The 18,885-nt window shown below is 41.2% G+C and overlaps 1 protein-coding gene across 3 annotated transcripts; it reads left to right on the forward strand.

Moving 5' to 3' along the window:
• The first annotated feature begins 406 nt into the window (after positions 1–406).
• mtpap (mitochondrial poly(A) polymerase) lies at positions 407–18,560 on the forward strand. 3 transcript variants are annotated; one of them, XM_034152723.1, is made up of 10 exons: positions 476–560; positions 1,607–1,656; positions 7,394–7,551; positions 7,669–7,896; positions 8,057–8,281; positions 9,376–9,587; positions 10,963–11,189; positions 14,156–14,248; positions 14,356–14,429; positions 16,775–18,560. In XM_034152723.1, the coding sequence occupies exons 2-10, from the start codon at positions 1,647–1,649 to the stop codon at positions 17,129–17,131; spliced, it is 1,584 nt and encodes a 527-aa protein (XP_034008614.1). In that variant the 5' UTR covers positions 476–560; positions 1,607–1,646; the 3' UTR covers positions 17,132–18,560. The 3 variants fall into 3 exon arrangements, with proteins under 3 accessions (XP_034008612.1, XP_034008613.1, XP_034008614.1); XM_034152721.1 differs by lacking the exon at positions 1,607–1,656 and having other exon boundaries at positions 407–560; XM_034152722.1 differs by lacking the exon at positions 1,607–1,656 and having other exon boundaries at positions 435–560; positions 7,397–7,551.
• Positions 18,561–18,885: the final 325 nt, after the last annotated feature.

Consider the following 18,885-nt stretch of genomic DNA (forward strand, 5'->3'; position numbering starts at 1 on the left):
AGGAGGAGGTATTCGCTGAATGTCATTTGCCAGAGCATTACTCTCTGTAGGTTTCGTTTTCCCTTTCTTTTGTTTTCTCATACGAAAAACAAATTTCATGTGGCTAGAATGCTGAAACAGGGCATCAACTTCTACAGAAATGTTGGGTGTTTTCCTGTGGGAAAAAATGTTTTGTTGCTTTATGTAAAACTTTGAATACATCCTAACAGCAATATAACACTCGAACGATTAAATGCATCAGTCATAACTTAATTAGAACAAATTAAATGTATTAATCTAAAATGATATAGCTTACTACAGTGGAATTATGACACATCAAAAATACATGTATTACTCAGACATATTTTAAACGTCACAATATGTGCGATTTTGGTACCTCTCTGTTGCCGTAGATAAAACCATGCGCATGCGCATTTCCCCTTCTTTTGGATCAGCAATGGCGTCCTTCTTCAAGATGTGCAGGTTACATACGATAGGAAGAGGCAGCGTGGTGAAGTGCCTACAGAAGGTCGATACATTTCTTCACAGGAATATTGGAACAAACGTTGTTGCTGTGCAAGGTGAAACACGAGTTATTAACACAAGCTGTCTAACCAAGTTAGCCTACGTGAAAGCCCTGTCTCCCGTGTAGTGACTCCTATTCAAACTTTATTTAGAAATGTGTATTTTTTAAGTTGTCTTTGCTATGGTCTCAAACTCGTAATTGTGTTAATTGAAATGAACAACTGAGGGAATCATTAGGGTCTCGGCTAAATTCGGGATGTCGTTTGTCCACCAAAGTCACCTCTCTGTCAGGTGATTCTAGCTTTCATTTCATATACGATCATATTATAGATGCTGGGTCCGTGTACGTTTTGTTAGTTTGATTTTTCGTTTAAACCAAAAGGCAAAAAACGAAAATACCAGCCTTTTTTCGTTTTTTATTTAAAACGAAAAAACGGGAAACCAAAGCCGTTTTTCCGTTGTTGTCTGAATCAAAAGACGGATAACGAGAAGACCTAATTTAAAAAAAGGTCCGTGTACGTTTTGTTAGTTTTGATTTTTCGTTTGAACCAAAAAACGAAAATACCAGCCGTTTTTTTGTTTTAAATCAAAAACGAAAAAACGGGAAACCAAAGCCGTTTTTCCGTTTTTGTTCCATACTTTGTATGTTGTATGTGTCAGGGTGTTATGCTACAGGTCCATGAAGACAGGCCCCACAGTGAGTTCAGGATGAAGTGTTGCTACTGTCTTGGTTACCGTCCGGTTAAACATGTTCCTGGGGATTTGGCTCATTTTAGACGGGTTAGACACAGCCAATAGTAAAACATAAACTTTAATATAACTAGCACAAGGTAGCTACTCCCCAGAAATTGACTGACTGGTCTGTGTGTGCTGCACAGAGGTCACAGTTGTGTTTTGTTCCTGTTCTTCGTTCATAGTATAAAAGTAAATCAATTCATATCAGTATGTATAAGAAGTTGTAAGTAGAAAACATTTAGGAAAAAATATATGACTTCTTATTTACTCCTTAAAATAGCACAATGTTATTAAACCAAAATGTTACCCTAAAAGAAATAATACAAAGCAAACTGAATACGTATTTATTTTGTTTCTCTTCTTACAGGTGGGGCTGAAAGACTCGACCCCCGTTGAGCTGGAGCATCATGGCTGCAGGTGTGAAGTGTGTTACTCTCCTGCTCCAGTCACATGACTCCCAGTGGGTTCCCAGTACTCAGCTGTACAGAGCAGCAGTGGTACAAACCAATAACTATGGCAAGTCTGAGAATAATGTCATTAAATACTAAAACTACACACTCATCATGTCTCATCATTTCTATATCTTGCTTAAACCCAGTGTGTAAAACCAGGCCCGGTAGAGCACATGGCTGGGATGTCCGCAATCCAAAGCAGAGAACAATGTCAGAGAAAGTAAAGTGAGAGATTAGTAGTTATGTGAAAGTAAGCTATGCACACAGAATAGTTTATGTGCTGATGTCTCTGAGAGCTGAGAGGTGCTGGATCTGTCTGCCCTCAAAGTGCCAGGGATCTACAAGGACTTCACTGCTGCTTCTGCACCATAGGTATCCCTGTGAGGTGCCAAAAAAGCTGTATCAGTTTAAGTGTACGTTATTTAATGCTAAATATAGCGATTTTTTTCAGATGGGCCTTCATTTTCGTCCTCAGCAGTACATGGCTCTGCTCCTGTATGTTTCTCCACTGGTCTACTGTAGGTAATACACTGATTATGGATATATACCACATACTACCCCACTTCAAAAGACCAGAACTATCCCCTTAAGGGCAGCTGTTGATGTTCACAACAACAAAAAACGCATGCAGATGGTTGTAGTCTGTAGCCAGCCAGTGGTAGATCTGGCCGTGGTGGAGCATGGTGGTGGGCAGCGGTGTGACTTCTAGCTGTCATGGTGATGTTCATATGACAAGGGGACTGCCAGCTTGAACTTTACAGAGAGCAGAGTCCACTAGTGGCACCTCACAGGATTACCTATGGTGCAGAAGCAGCAGTGAAGTCCTTGTAGATCCCTGGCACTTTGAGGGCAGACAGATCCAGCACCTCTCAGCTCTCAGAGACATCAACACATAAACTATTCTGTGTGCATAGCTTACTTTCACATAACTACTAATCTCTCACTTTACTTTCTCTGACATTGTTCTCTGCTTTGGATTGGGGACATTCCAGCCATGTGCTCTACCGGGCCTGGTTTTACACACTGGGTTTAAGCAAGATATAGAAATGATGAGATGGTGTGTATGAGACATGATGAGTGTGTAGTTTTAGTATTTAATGACATTATTCTCAGACTTGCCATAGTTCTTGGTTTTTACCACTGCTGCTCTGTACAGCTGAGTACTGGGGACCTACTGGGAGTCATGTGACTGGAGCAGGAGAGTAATGGCGCGTTTCCACTACAGCCCGCAGCCCGGTTTAAGAGGGCTGTGACGTCAGCGGCCTGTCTTTGGTTGCGTTTCCACTTGGCCTAGTACCGGCCGGCGGGTCCTAATTCACAGTTTTTCTGGCCTCATAAAATCGTGGGTCCAGGGCCAGAGACAACGAGGCTGAGTCGGGCTGAGTATGCTAAACTAGAGAGAGCGTCACTGGCAAGGGGGCAACAACTACAACAAGATGGACATATTTGACCGTGATTTAATTGTAATACACGTTTCAAAATGATGCCGAAGTAACAACATACTGATACCGGTTAGTAAAAACCATGAATTAATGCTTTGTCAAGTCTGCAGACAGACGGCAGGGGAAAAACCTTTTAAAATGCTTGTTTTCTAAATGGAGATTGGCTAAGCTAACGCAGTATATGCTCCGACCGTCTACACTCACAACAACGGCCTATACAGACATAAATAAAGCAGCGACTGTATTCGCCATGACACAGGCAGTCTGTGGTTTGTACTTGTTTAACTTTTGTCTAGTTTCTGAACATATATGAGGAGCTGTGAGCTCTGAGTGCTAACAGCTAACGGCTGTGTTGTTTTTCTGGGGTCCTCTGAAGATCACGTCACGGCTCCGCCTACACTGCGTTACTATAGATACTGCCCCAGTTCCTAAACTGTAATGGAAATGCGCCATAAAGTGAGCCAGTCCTAACGAGGCCCAGCCATACCGAGCGGGGCCGAGCGAGGCCGTGTAGTGGAAACGCGCCATAACACACGTCACACCTGCAACCATGATGCTCCAGCTCAACGGGGGTCGAGTCTATCAGCCCCACCTGTAAGAAGAGAAACAAAATAAATACATATTCAGTTTGCTTTGTATTATTTCTTTTAGGGTAACATTTTGGTTTAATAACATTGTGCTATTTTAAGGAGTAAATAAGAAGTCATATATTTTTTCCTAAATGTTTTCTACTTACAACTTCTTATACATACTTCTTCTTCTTCGAGTCCGTAGCAATCTCAGATGTCGTTCTGCCAGTATCGGGCACAGGCCACAGCTGATGGGGTAGGTTCTGCCAGGTCTTCTGGACTGCACCGGGGGGCATCGGCACATTCCAGTAGGTGGGACATTGTCTGCACTGATCCACAGCTGCACGTGTCTTCTGTGGTGTAGTTCCACACTTTCATCAGTGCTTTGCACCTCCCCTGTTCCACACGCAGTCTATTAAGTGACTTCCAGGTTGTCCAGCCAAGGTTGTGGCCACTAGCGAGGCTTTCCGTTGGTGTGATTCCTCTGTCCAGCCATTCAAGAGCTCGTGTGTCATGTCTTTGCCATTCATCTTCCCAGATGTTGGTCCTTGCTGCTTGTTTGGTTGTCTGGAGGTGTAGGACTGTCTGCACAAACCTGGCTCTGGATCGGAGCCTGCGTGGGGGTGCTATGTGGCCATGCAAGGGGTGTCTGATGTCTGTCTCCTGTGTTCTCCGTTCATCTTGAGCGATACCCAATCGTCTGATGTGTGGGGGAGAGATGCCGGCTAGCGTATAGAGGCACGGGACAGGTGTTGTCTTAACGCATCCCGTGATGATGCGGCAGGTGTCATTCAAGGCTGTGTCGACCAGTTTGGTGTGACGTGATCGGCTCCAGCTTGAGCAGGCATACTCTGCTGTAGAGAAACACAGGGCCATGGCAGTTGCACGGATTGTTGGTGGATCTGCGCCCCACTTGGAGTTCACTAGTTTGCGCAGGATGTTGTTGCGGGTGTTGATCTTGGCTTTAGTGTTCTCCAGGGCCCTTTCTCATGTCTTCAAATGTTCCTCCTCGACTCCTATCCTCGAGACTTAGTCCCGCCCACAGGAGATGCGAGCGGAGGAGCCGAGGAGGGGAACCGAGGAGAGAGGAGGGGAAGCAGCAGGTGGTTAGAGAAATGAGAACTCCTCTCCTCTGAGTGGTCATATTAAAGAGACGTCCGTTAATTATGACAGGAGGCACAGCAGCCCTGTGTCTGATGGACAGATGTGTTCATGACGACTTATATATTTACTTTTAATTCATTCACAGTGCGGTATAATGAGACAATAACAGGCTACAGATGCGGACATACACACAGACACACACACACACATATATGTATATATTTATATAAATATATACAATTTCAGAATCAAACAGAGCACTCTCATAATAACGTAACACTATCAGAGACTGGATATATCCCCCCCCCCCTCTCTGGTCGCTACAATGAGGGAAATAAATGACGGGCCAAAAGTTGTATTTACAAGTATTACAAGTAAGCAGAGGACACCAAACCAACTGAGACCTGTCTGTCCGCTGCATCTACGCACACACTGTACCACACACACACGCACCTACATCTCCTAAAGCATATAATCAGGCTACAGCCGTTGTGTATTTTATTATGTGAAGCACTAAATGGTTTTAGAAAAATATCGACTTTGTTTGTAGATATCTACTAAACTAAAGCAAATAAAGAGAGTAGGCCTGTTATACTGAGTGATATGATATATATTATACACACTGCTCTGCTTTCTGCACGGACCTCACAGCTGTTCTCACTGTAAACATCGCGTCGCGATGAAAGCAGTTAATAAAATAATATCCAGGGGATGCATGCAGAGCTGTCATTGGCTGAGATAAGTCACTTCTTTCACTTCACTAATCTTTCCGTCGGTTGAACCTCCTGCGGAATGGGACGGTGGTTGCTTGGAGAGCGGATCTAACGGTGATGGCAATTGGCCGGTATGGGGGATAGGGTCCAGGACTTCCTTCGCAGTTCTGGATGCAATGTCACTGCTTACGCATGCGAGGTCTGGGTTGTATCCTCGTTTCCACCTGGCGCTGTGGATGGATTTGGGTAGTTTAGCGTTATGGATTAGGGTCAGGTGCAGCGTTATGGATTAGGGTCAGGTGCTTGGACTCAAGCCAGGTCTCAACTTCATCTCCATCTTGGTTGTTGTTCTCATAGCCCCATGATGTACTGTGGGCATTGAAGTCGCCGATGCTGATATGGAATCTCCTCTTGCATCTTTCTGGTAGTTCTGTGTACAGAAAAGGGGTTGCGGGTGGTTTGTAGACTGATGTGACAATACTTATACATACTGATATTAATTGATTTACTTTTATACTATGAACGAAGAAAAATAACTCTTTAACAACAGAACAAAACACAACTGTGACCTCTGTGCAGCACACACAGACCAGTCAGTCAATTTCTGGGGAGTAGCTACCTTGTGCTAGTTATATTAAAGTTTATGTTTTACTATTGGCTGTGTCTAACCCGTCTAAAATGAGCCAAATCCCCAGGAACATGTTTAACCAGACGGTAACTAAGACAGTAACAACACTTCATCCTGAACTCACTGTGGGGCCTGTCTTCATGGACCTGTAGCATAACACCCTGACACCTACAAAATACAAAGTATGTTCATTAAGAATGCACATACTGTCCCTCCTCTGTCTTTCAATGTAGTCAAACTTGTTGAAGAAAAACAATAAGTTTAACGTTACAGAAATAAAAGCTTAATTACTCACCCTCCTAATTGTAGACGTAACTTCATAAGTACAACTTGAAACATTTCTCCCGCTTGCTGTTGGGTGCAGGTGAAAGTAGGTCGACATTTCTGTTTACATCGCTGACATTTGTCACAGGTCAATCTTGCAGGTATGCAACAAATATGACGTTGTCACACACCGACAAGCTGGACACTGGATTTGCCGACACAGTACAAACCGGAAGTCAGCGAAATAAAGTTATGCAAAGAGCTTGCATACTTGTATTCTCCATAAACGCATATCTGCATGTGAATGCAGAAATAAACGTATCCTCGTCAGACTTCTGGGTTCCAGGATTGAACTTTTACAGCATTGCCATTATATCCTTGTGTCTTTTATTTTTAAATATGTTCTTTAACTTCCGGTCCACCAGACTGCTTTTCTTCATTCTTCAATACAAAACGGAAAATTGAATGAAGTTGTTACCAAAAACCAAAACCGGACTGTTTTTTTAATTAGGTCATCTTGTTATCCGTTTTTTTTATTCAAAGAAACAAAAACGGAAAAACGGCTTTGGTTTCCCGTTTTTTCGTTTTTGATTTAAAAGGAAAAAAGGCTGGTATTTTCGTTTTTTTGGTTCAAACGAAAAATCAAACTAACAAAACGTACATCTACCATGCTGCTTTGTGGATGATTTATATGCCGAATTGAAGAGTTGTTTTCAATATGTAACAAGACGTGCTATGTGATGCATGTGATTTGTGGCTTCCTTAAATATTCAAGTGCCACATACTGTAAAATTGTCATTTTTTAAATTAAGTTTGGCGCTGCGATCTGTTGCCATTGAAGTCCACACTTGTTAGACAAAAAAGTGCAAGTATTTACCAGATAATGCTGCAAAGTCCTTATGACAACAATGACAATAATTAAGACTACTGAAAATGATTGTTGTGGCTTCATTGTTGAATATTCTGTTTCTCTATTTTTAAGAAGAAAAGAATGGATTCAAATCTTTGTATGCTGTCCAGGCAGAGAGACAAGAACAGGCAGAGAGATCTGTTCTCATCAGCTGCCACTCAATGACGAATGAGAAAAGGTTCCTCGAGTATTTAGCAAATTACGGAGATATCCAGAAATACTTCTTTTATGTAAGTGAATCACTAATCTCCTCTTATAAATTAGCATTGTTTTCCAGCATACATGACCAATTTACTGTTAGTTTTTATTTGAAACATGACATTGTTTGTATTGGTGTTCTTCTATAGGGAATTTATGCCGTGGTAGAATTTGCCAACAAGGAAAGTATTGCCTCATTGTTTGAAGGGACGGCCATCCCTAGCATCGGAACGGAATCCATGATGCCTTTTAAATCAAGACTGCTGTCAATGAGGAACCTCGACTCAGTGGATTTACGGAACCAGCCAAAAAAGCACCTAGCACAACAAAGCATTCCCATCAACGAGCTCATACAGAGACTGTCCAAAGAAGAAAGTGTAAGTGGTTCGGTTATCACTCCCAGATTTACAGTTTGGAATAATCCAGTGATTCAACTTTAAAGACATATACATTTGTGAATCCATTTTAATGGATTCACAAATGTATATGTCTTTAAGGATTATTCTAACCATACCTTGTGATTTTATTTCCTCTCAGATAGACCAACAGATAACCTCCCTGACAGAAGCTCATCAGCTAACAGAGGAGAGCTGCCGACTGCGCTTCCTCGTCTGCTCTCTGCTCAAGGACATTGTAGCTCCTTTTTTCCCAGAATGCACCATCAAGCCATTTGGCTCATCAGTGAATGGCTTTGGAAAGCTGGGCTGTGACCTGGACATGTTTCTGGACCTGGATGGCATCAGTGGGAAAAATGCAACAATGGTAATAATGGGAGTTTGGGTGTCGGCCTTTAGAAAGACGCCTATAGAGTGCATGAAGTCCAAAGCCACCAGCTGACAATGTTACATTTATTTTGCCCGACATACACATTGTAGTTTACAAAAATTGTAACTTGTTAAAACCTGGTTATACAATCTTGAATAACGACAAAGAAATGTGTAAGCTGACAACACATGTAAGTATTTTAGTACCTACTAATACTGATATAGTGCATATTGAGCCAGAGAAGTCAAAGCACCTCTTTCTACTTCAAACAGATAGGCCTTTATAAAAAAGTGAAACTGCTACCACAATCATTTGCCAGTTTTGAGAGAGCTGAGTTCTGCGGAGTGAAACTGAAGACCGTTGTGAATGGCAAAGACCAAAAAGGAAATCAACCAGCAAACTCAGCATGTCTGCATAAAGCTTTTCCTGGAAAATTAAACTATGATACTAAATGAATGTGTTCCTAGTAAAGGATATACAAAAGTTCAGTTAATGATGCTTGGAATTCCTAAATTATATTACATTAGTAGAGCTATATGTATGAAAAGTATCATCATTTGGAATTATGTGGTATTTTATGAGGAACTTGCTTGAAAAAATCTGAGTTGTTTAACTTTTAGGTCATTGATTATTTTCCACCTTGTTATCAAGTTGAATTACATTAAAAAGGAGCATTAAAGAAAGAATAGATGCAACAATGGTTAAACACCCGCGTTATGCATTTGTAACCAGTATGTAAAGACTAAAACAAATGTATCCATCTACACTCATAACTCTAGGCTGGTGTATTAAAAGGAAAATAATGACATTATTATTGTTGACTTCTTGTAGGTTATTGCTCACTTAGAAATGTCAATGTATCAGCATAGAACTACATCAAAGTATGTTACAAATAATTTAATACATTTTTATATGCTACATGAAGTCTAAATAAGGTTTTAAAAGCACGTTGTGTTTGTGCTTGCTATGTATACTACAATAATTTAAAGAAATGTTGAAACAAATAAGATGCTATAAAGTAAAAATAGTGACCTGTCTAAGAAATTGATGGTGATTTAAGATCATTAAACATATTTAAACTCTGTGTGCAGCCAAAATCCGGTCTGTTCCTGGAGTACCAGATGAAGGCGGCCAAGTCTGAGCGGATCGTCACCCAGAACATCCTGTCCGGCATCGGGACGTGCATGGACCTGTTTGGACCCGGGTGTGTCGGTTTGCACAAGATACTAGATGCACGCTGTCCCCTGGTCCGTTTCACCCACCAGCCCTCTGGCTTTCAGTGTGACCTCACAGCCAACAACAGGTACTCACCCTGTGCACCTTTACTAGGAGATAACCTGTTTTCCATACATAAACACTATGAAACAATTGTTCGTCATGGCTCTGGGGTTGCAGTGGTTCATTTAAAATGATTCGGTTTCACACTACTATTGGTCATATCTTGAAAGGTCAATTATACTTGCTCATAGGCCTCTGTCTTCACAGAAACTGCTATTTCGTTGTCGTCCTGATATTGATTTGGCAATACTGGCCAAACAGAAACCTGACTCCGGCAGGAAGTGCTGTGAGGGTACAGTTGCACCCCTGCCGGAGTGAAACTGAACATGAAGCTTAAAAGGGGGGCTTGTTTGTGTTTCACTTCCTCCCTGTGGCCTTCCTACCAATGATAACACAAACACCTACACACCTGCTAACGTACAGAAAAACCGCTCTGCAGTTTCTAAGGAAATGGAGGGGAACCATCAGAGGTGGTGGGTGGATGTGAGGGGGACTTTTCTTATATTGTGCTGGCAGATCTTTCAAGCGCAGCTCTTTCCTGCCTGAGGTTTCTGTGTGCGTGTGTGAAGGGAAACCAACAGCAGTGTGACTGACGCAGCCACTATGACAATCTGAAGGCTGCTCCCTAGTGGTGCTTTTCATATGATTTCATTTTCACTGACCCTTGACATTAAACAGTATTTTATCTCATGAACTTGGGAGGTAGAGAGGTTTTGGAATACAAATATATGCAAAATATGTGGACAAATACTGGGACCTAATGTCATGAAGATAAGGATTGGACTGGCATTAAGAGGTTCATACTGATGCTTTCCTAGAAATCTACTGAAAGAAAAAATTGTGCAACGTAAAAATATTGGTTAAGAGCATTAAAATTATCTTTTCACAAAAATAGTACATATTAAACACCTATATTATCATAAGGATTGACATCCTGAAACACATAATTATCTGTAGGTAACCCATTGACAAATCCACTGGTTTAATAGCAATACAACCAGCCAAAAAGTCAGTCATAAATACACTGTATATATGACTAACTTTTTGGCTGGTTGTATCGCTATTGGACAGAATTTTGTAATATACTGTAACGGTATATTACAAAATTCTGTCCAATAGCGATACAACCAGCCAAAAAGTCAGTCATATATACAGTGTATTACAAAATTCTGCACGATATTGTTTATTTCCTTAATTTATTTCCTGTTTAATATACTTAATTTGTTGGTTATTGATGGCAGCATGTCCTATTTCGATCAGCAAGACGCTGAACTTCAATCCAAATACAACAATGCAAAAATACAATGTATGAAGTGCACTTGTATTGGAAGTCTCAACACTGATATCAAAAGAGCCCCATCAAAACATGCAGTAGTAGTAACTTTGTGTGTTCTCCACAGGGTGGCGATGAAGAGCACAGAGCTGCTCTATCTGTACGGAGAGCTGGACCCACGGGTGCGTCACCTGGTGTTCACCGTGCGCTGTTGGGCTCAAGCTCAAGGCATCACCAAAAGCATCCCCGGGGCCTGGATCTCCAACTTCTCCCTCACCGTCATGGTGCTGTTCTTCCTGCAGAGGAGGAACCCCCCTATCATCCCAACCCTGGAACACCTCAGGGACCTTGCAGGTACCACCAAGCACTTCTTCTCACTGATACCTCATTCACACCAACGCAACTCCGGTTCAAGCTCCGAGCTAGAGCTTTTCAGGTTCAGTACCGGTTCTTCGGTTTAGCTCCGGCTCTTTTCACACCGCCCAGAGTCCGACTGGTGCTGCGTCATTGCGTCATGACATAACCGTTTGCTTGCCTGCTTCATAAAGCCAAACCGTGCGGAAACCCCTCACAGCTCACACCGACAACAACAACAATGGCAGATTGTGTTGAAGCGCTACTCCGGAGTCATTTCTGTGGTTTAGACTATAGTCTTATAAAAAAGTGCATACACAAATAAGCTGCAACGTAACCACAACATGTTCACCCCTACCAGCCAAGCAAGCCGTGGTTGTCCTGCTGGAGGAACATGATCTAATTGTATCATGCCTATCCTTTTTTTCAATAAAATCAATGGATCAGACATATGACTATTGAATTTTGTTTATTGTACTAATCAAAGACATGTATGGACAATAATTCACAAAAAAGTGTGGCGAATATACTATAATAATAATGTGTATACACGCCGACGGTAGTGGTGGTTCCGACACCGTATGCTCCAAACCAGATATGTCTGTAAACACAATATAAACACAATGAATCATAAATCGTTAGTGAGAAGAAAGAAGATACATTGGAGGCTTTAGCTGTCTTTGCCATGGGGATACCTTTGTTTATTATTGTTAGCATTAGCATGCTAGCGCTATTATTGGTTTGGATGCACATCCGGTAGCTGTAGTAGGACAACTTTAGCTTTATTGCCAGGTCTGTCGATAGTTACATGGTGTAGTTTATGTTGTAAAACAAAAAGTCACAAATAAAACAAATGGGTATAACTCACCGGGATCAAATGAGCTCCGCACATTCATCGAGTCGTCCTGCAACATAATCGACGTGAGAGAAAGCGAGTTCACCGTGGTTCCAAAACCACTCGTCGGTCTGTCCCCGAGGACCGTGTTTAGCAAGTCATAATGTGGACTTGTTTTCGGACAACCGCTACCACTCCGTCCGAGGTCTCGCTTTTGGTCCCGATAGTCCTTCTTGACTTTTTTTAATTTGTTGCCAATCTGTTCCACGGTACGGTAAAAACCAGCGTTTGCCATCTCTTTCTGCAATTGTTGGAGAATTGCTTTGGACCGCGTGCTCCCCTCCAGCTTCCTCTGTACCTCTTCGGAAGACCAGATTCCCAGTAGGTAGCTGGTCTCTTCAGTGGACCACTGCTGCTTGTTAAGTTTCTCCATCGTTGCGTACAAACTGGATAAAACGCAGGTTTTTTGTTGTTGTTCAGGAGTTGATCCCGCCCCTGCCCCCGCCTCGACGTAAGCGTGACGTATGCGGTGCTTTTGCTCTAGCCGGACAATTTTTTGGTGCTTGAAACGAACCGGATTCCGGAGCTAAGAGGCTGCTCCGCTGCGGTGTGAACAGGAAAACCCGGTGCTTTTCAAGCTCCAGCTCCGCACCGGCCCTGAAACACCGTTGGTGTGAATGAGGCATAATGCCTCATTCACACCAACGGTAGTAAACATCATGTCAGTTTAAAGCAGAGGGTTCCTTTGTTTGTTATCAACGTTTTGTTGCCCATTCTATCCACAATTTATGAAAAAATTACCTGAAAACCTGACAAAGAAACTTAAGTGAAATCTCTTCTTCTCAACTAAGTCCACACGTTAATGTTGTGTTTTTTTTGTCATACATTTAACTTATTTTATTTTTTCTTCGAAGAATAACTTAACCACTAAGTATACTCAAGTAAGGTGAGCTTTCATCATACAGTGCAGCTGCGGTCTAAAGGTATTTTGACTTGCGAGCCCTAAAAATGAAGCCACTTAGGACTTTCTCACATTTGTGTTTACCAGTAACGTTCTTCCCTCTTTTTCAAGATAAAGTAATCTAATAATTCATAGAAAACAAAACATTAAGGAAATTATAAAGGTATAAGATGATGTAGCATAAATGATTCTTTCCTATCCTGTGAACAGGTCAGTAACCCCACTGATCTGTAGAGTATCTTAGCTCTGACGTAAGATTAGACAAGATAAGATATAGACCTTAATTGACCCCCGTAGTGAAATTCAGGTGTTATAGCAGCAGAATAAGAGAGACGCACAGGAGATAAGAGTTCAAACAAGAATTAGGAGAATACAAAATAATGGTAAACATGTACAGTATGTTACAGTATCAATAAGAATAATATAGGGTAAAACATTGAATTGCCGAACTTAATTATATATACTGATATCAGTGAAATGTCTTATGTTCATACAGTGCAATTTGTTTTTAAATAAGTGTCTGCTGTTTTATTTATTCCTACAATCTAATTCCTTTTGGCTCTGTAGGTGACTTAATGTCATATTTCAAATCACCATGCATACAACTGTAATAAATGTCTCCTGTGATCATTTAACCACCAGTCCACTGCAGTTCCTCCATCCCCCCCCCCTCCCTCTGTCACCTTGGCTGCCTTGATAATTGCCTTCCAAAAGCAATCTACCCCCCATCCCTCTCCTCCACCCCCTCCTCCTCTGCCCCGTTTAGCGCAGACTCTATCACACAGAGTGCTTACAGTACAATAAAAAGCCCATCTCTGTGTGAAGGTCGATGACCCCGCCTCTGCCGGACACACACGCACGAGCATACAGGCAGCTATTTAAACAGTGGTGTAACACAGACTAGACAGCACCACCTGCAGTCTTACTGTAGTGAAGAATACTGTTAACTAGGGCAGTGGTGGAGCCAAGCAAGGACACGATCTAGGCCCCCTTTTTTTTCTCTGCTTTGACCATCTTTGACACGCATGTACACACACCTGCTCCCCCTACTGTGTCTTACTGTTACCTCTCCACGAACACACTTCCACCATCTGTCTATGTCTTGTTTATGGCCATCATATGCGTGTAAAGGCAGTCATTTAACTTGTGTCCCCGATCTCGTCCCACAAGGTCCCGAGGACAAGAGCGTGATCGAGGACAACGACTGCACGTTTGTCAGCGACTTCAGCAAAATCCAGCTCGAGAGCAACACAGAAACACTGGGTGAGCAGGAGAGCGTAGAAACCAGGCTGTAGGGCTACAGCTCAGTTTGATTTATACCCTTGTTTCTGTTTGCTGCTTACTTGACTTTTTTCTTGCTTTTTTCTTAGAGCAACTGCTGTGTGAGTTCTTTGAGTTCTACGCCTCCTTTTCCTTCAAAACGCTGTCAATCAATATCAGAAAGGTATGTATGATTATTCACATTCATTAAGTCCGATGTAACAAACGTGGCCCAATTATGATAATCAGCTTTACAGGGCTCTATATTAAGTTTATGTGTATTGTTAAGCACTTAGATTGATCAGGCGGACACAAACATGACTTCAAATGAAGGATAATGTTGCTCCAGCAAATCAAATTTAAAGGTGATAAAATATATCCTTGTTATGGTTCAGCTATTTAAGGTTTATGCCCACATTTTAACCACTATTCAGACATGTATTGTTGGCCATACACAACAGTTACAAAGGTAACCCTGCTAGTTTAGAACTAGTAACAATGTTGTCATACTTTCAACTGAGTACATGTCTGATTTGAATGCTGTCGGCTTAAAATAAAGTCAGCATCAGCACATAAATGGATAGATAAATATGTTCAAAGAGAAACAAAACATATTTTTGCCTTAATATGAATACTGTTTTAAACGTATCACTCGAGCATAATCTCTTTTCACACAAAAATATTAAATAAACCAGGAAACAACCAACTGTGATTGAGCTCATTTATGTTGTTGAGGAGATTCCCTCACAGTTTAGGAAGAATAAATGTTAAAAAAAAACATCATACAGCAGCAATAATAATCAGACTGGTGTTCCTTCACCAAATGTAATATATGTTATATTAATTTCCTTCCATCATGCACAGGTCACCTTTGTCTGAATGACAATAAGCGGTCACTTACAAACAACAAAAACAGTGTGTTGTCTGATAATGGCTCTAGTCTCTCTCTTGTGGACTTTGTAACTGGGAAGGAGCTGCTGTTATTGTCACCCAAGCTGTGATTCCATACCAAATATCAAAGATTTGTTTGATTTACTTCAAATACTGTCAAAGTTATTAAGTTTGTCCACCAGAGAGCAGAGTATTCTTTAAAATACCACATTAGAGGGATTGCGATCAAAGTGGTTTGTGTGTGTGATGTGTATGTGCTAAAGAAAAAGGACATAACTATATGTAGTTTTAAGTTTAACTGCCTTGAAAATCCAGTACCAATCAAGCTCTACTTACTATAAGTTCCCGCCAACCCTAAGTCCATCTTGCAACTTGGATGACTTATAATTTAACTTCAAAATCCAATGTTGCATCACTGAAAAACCAGAACATAAATAAAAATCTTTTCAAAAATAACACACCCTGCTCAGCCTCCTTTCAACATGAGCTCACAGCCACAGAGCTGAGCTCCAGCAAAGAAATCTGTTGGTAATAAAGTCAGTGTTTGGTGCATGGCATCTTCCCACACACACAGATGACAGCTGTCCTTGTCAAAAATGATTGATGCCAGCCCCACAGGGCCCGGCGCCCTTGAGCTGCGATCCCAATTAGGAGCTCCATCAGGCTGAGTGTAAACAAACGCATATTCAATATATGTAGAGCCACATTTCAGTCTGTTGTTGACTGTGTAATACTTTTTACAGGCACTGAAAGAGCATCCACAATGGAACTTTTTATAAATAAAATGCGTAGGAATGATTAACATAAAAGGTACTATTTTTCCAACTTTAAAACCTACCTCCTAGAACATTTAATAATATCCTATGTATCATCTATTACTTGTACCCCTAGAATTGTATTTGATAAAGTAGGTGTTAATGCTTGGGTGGCACATTATATAAGATGCAGGGCTACGCTTTGGCTGAGAATTTAATGGATGCCTCTGGAAAAGAGACCCTGGAGCTTAATATATGAGACTAATATCAAGTTTGACACCGCATAAGAAACCTGCAGGTAAACTGCAGCCGTGACCCGTACCTATAGGCTTTCACCAGTGGAGCAACAGCCATAAATCTCCTTTACTGTGCTACAATTCTCCAATTCGCTCCCATTCTCTGACTGATAGCTTTATGTCGCCATCGTCTACCCCCCCCCCCTCCACAGCTCCATCACTTTTTCCTTCCAGCCCCTTTACTGTCACACTTTAAGCTGGGTATGGCATGCAAAGTACCATGGGAGGGTCTTGACTTTTCTCTGACCCACATATTGAGGGTTCATTTGATGGCCATGACTGCTAGATAGAGGATCAGATCATACATGTTTCCGTTGCTAACACATTTGATGTGTCTAGCAGGTTTCCAAAGCAGTTAGCTCATTCCCATTCTTCACAACTCAAGTCGAAATGTTTTCCAGAGCCAGTTCCATGCCTATCCCATGTGGTAACCTGCTGAGAGGCGTTCCAGTCAGCTATATGTTCCACAGATAAAGCAGCAAAGACCTATAAGCATGACCAATATATGGACCATAAAATACAGGACTGCTGCTACTGCTCAAGAGTGTGTATTCATCTGCCGGCCTTGTCCCATTCCTCCTCTCCAGGGCAGAGAGCAGAACAAGCCTGTGGGAGACCCGCTGCACATCCAGAACCCGTTTGAAACCACTCTGAACGTCAGCAAAAACGTCAACACCACACAGCTAGGCCGCTTTGTGGCTTTGTGTCAGGAGAGCTCATGGCTGATCCAGCAGAATAAAACCGCCCCATCCAGAGGTGATACTGAAGGAAAGGCTACTATCACACTTTGGGGAGTATCTAACCTCCTTCTGCCCTCCCAGATTGAAGAGGTCAAACGCAAGCAAAACAGTAGCAAGAAACAGAAATTCGAGCCGACGAACCAGTGGATCAAGGACATGCTGAAATCCATGAAGGCTACCAACAATCAACAAAATCAAAGTTAAACTCTTTGAGGTCGCAGAAAACAGCTCCATCGTTTTACTATCACTTCAGCTAATGCATTGGTCAACTCCACCGTTTGGTGTACTTTTCTGGTGCCTCACTGAGAAGGCGAGGAGCAGCTTTAGCAGTTGATTTCATCTGCTGGACTGTGCTGGACAAATGTTCCAAACGTTGACACTGGAGGGTGTCACTGAGGCTTGTATGTGCATATATTTGGGCCTGCAAAAAGGGAGTTATTACTATGTACTATACTGTGAACTTCCCTACTCTGTTGTAATTTAAGCAATTTGTGTGTGAACTGATGCAAATCCCTCCAGACGCTCTTTGGAACAAAAACTACCCTAACATTTGAATATATCTCAAACAACAAAAATCATTATGGATTTATTTATTTTGAATTAATATTACAATACGGACAGAATGATCAAGATTCTGTTGCAAGTTAACACTGGGTTTGTTTAATATGGCACTCAAAATCTGACAGAAGGCAGTTAAAAGAGTGGCATGCATCAGAAATAAACCAGAATACACAAGTTCTATTAATTAAAAAGAGTTTATTGAAAATATAAAACGTAATGCCTTTCTTTATTATTCAAAATGTCTGAAAGATGGATATCTTTTTTAATGTTTCCAAGTCCTCCAGTAACTTGATAGAATAAATGAAACCACAATTTATTTCACACCTGTGTATTTCTCTGACATGCTCATATTGAATCTGAACCCCTGATGTGTAACGTACTAGAGCATGAAGAGGACTTTGTGGCAAGTTACAGTAGCTTACAAAACACTGCTGGCTAAGCACACTTGGCATGCTTTTCACCTATAGCTACTTAGCTAAAACTAACAGTCCTCATAAATCTATGCTATACAAAATGAAGTTAATAATCCATACAACAGTAGCTGTGTGACTAGCAAAATCGTTTTAATTGGTGAGCTACTGGAAACAAGCCTCTATGCTAACTAGCTGGTAATATATATTCTATCTCTTTGTTTCCATGAATTGCCAGTTGATTGAATGCTTAATTTAACCAAATAAGATTGAAGTAATGCAGTCCACTAATGCTATTAATAATTATGTTAGCTTCAGCTAGTTAAGTAGAGTTACTAGTTGAAGAGGCTGGTTGTCCTTAATTAGCTCAGCTTTGTTTCCATGTAAGCTAGCTAGTCATGAAGTCTGATGCTCTACTCTTATGCATCGCTGATCATAAGGAACATCTGGAATTATTCTTGGGGAAATACTTTTACGTTTTATGTTATCTATATTTATAAGTGGTAAAGAAAACTAATTGTTCTAATTGGAGATTAAAAGAAAAGTATGTAAATCTGTTTTCACACTGCAGTTTAACTGTTTTATGTAGTTAATGTATTCACCTTAGACTTCAGTCTACATTTGTACTGCCTTTTGTACAGTATAAAAAAACATCTCATCTGGATTTTAATTTTATGAGCAGAAGATCTAAAACAGTGACATAATGGTGCTAGCGTGTGTTAAATATATACAGAAGTAGACAGCCCATCAACTTGGCCATCCAGTTCATTGGAACCAAAGTCAGCCAACTTTGTGGCAAAGTCTGTTAAATCGATTGACCTCTCTGAAAACCCTCTGATTGACATGTCATATAAAATGTGAAATAAGACATACCACTTTAACTCTTAATTCAGTTTCCAACTTAGCCGCTAATCACAATGCCCTAAATGTGGTTAGAAGACCAAAGAGGTCATTCTTTTTTCCAAAGTTACATAAGCTTAATGGATG

The sequence above is a fragment of the Trematomus bernacchii genome, unplaced genomic scaffold, assembly GCF_902827165.1.
Source record: "Trematomus bernacchii unplaced genomic scaffold, fTreBer1.1, whole genome shotgun sequence".
Classification (NCBI taxonomy): Eukaryota; Metazoa; Chordata; class Actinopteri; order Perciformes; family Nototheniidae; genus Trematomus; species Trematomus bernacchii.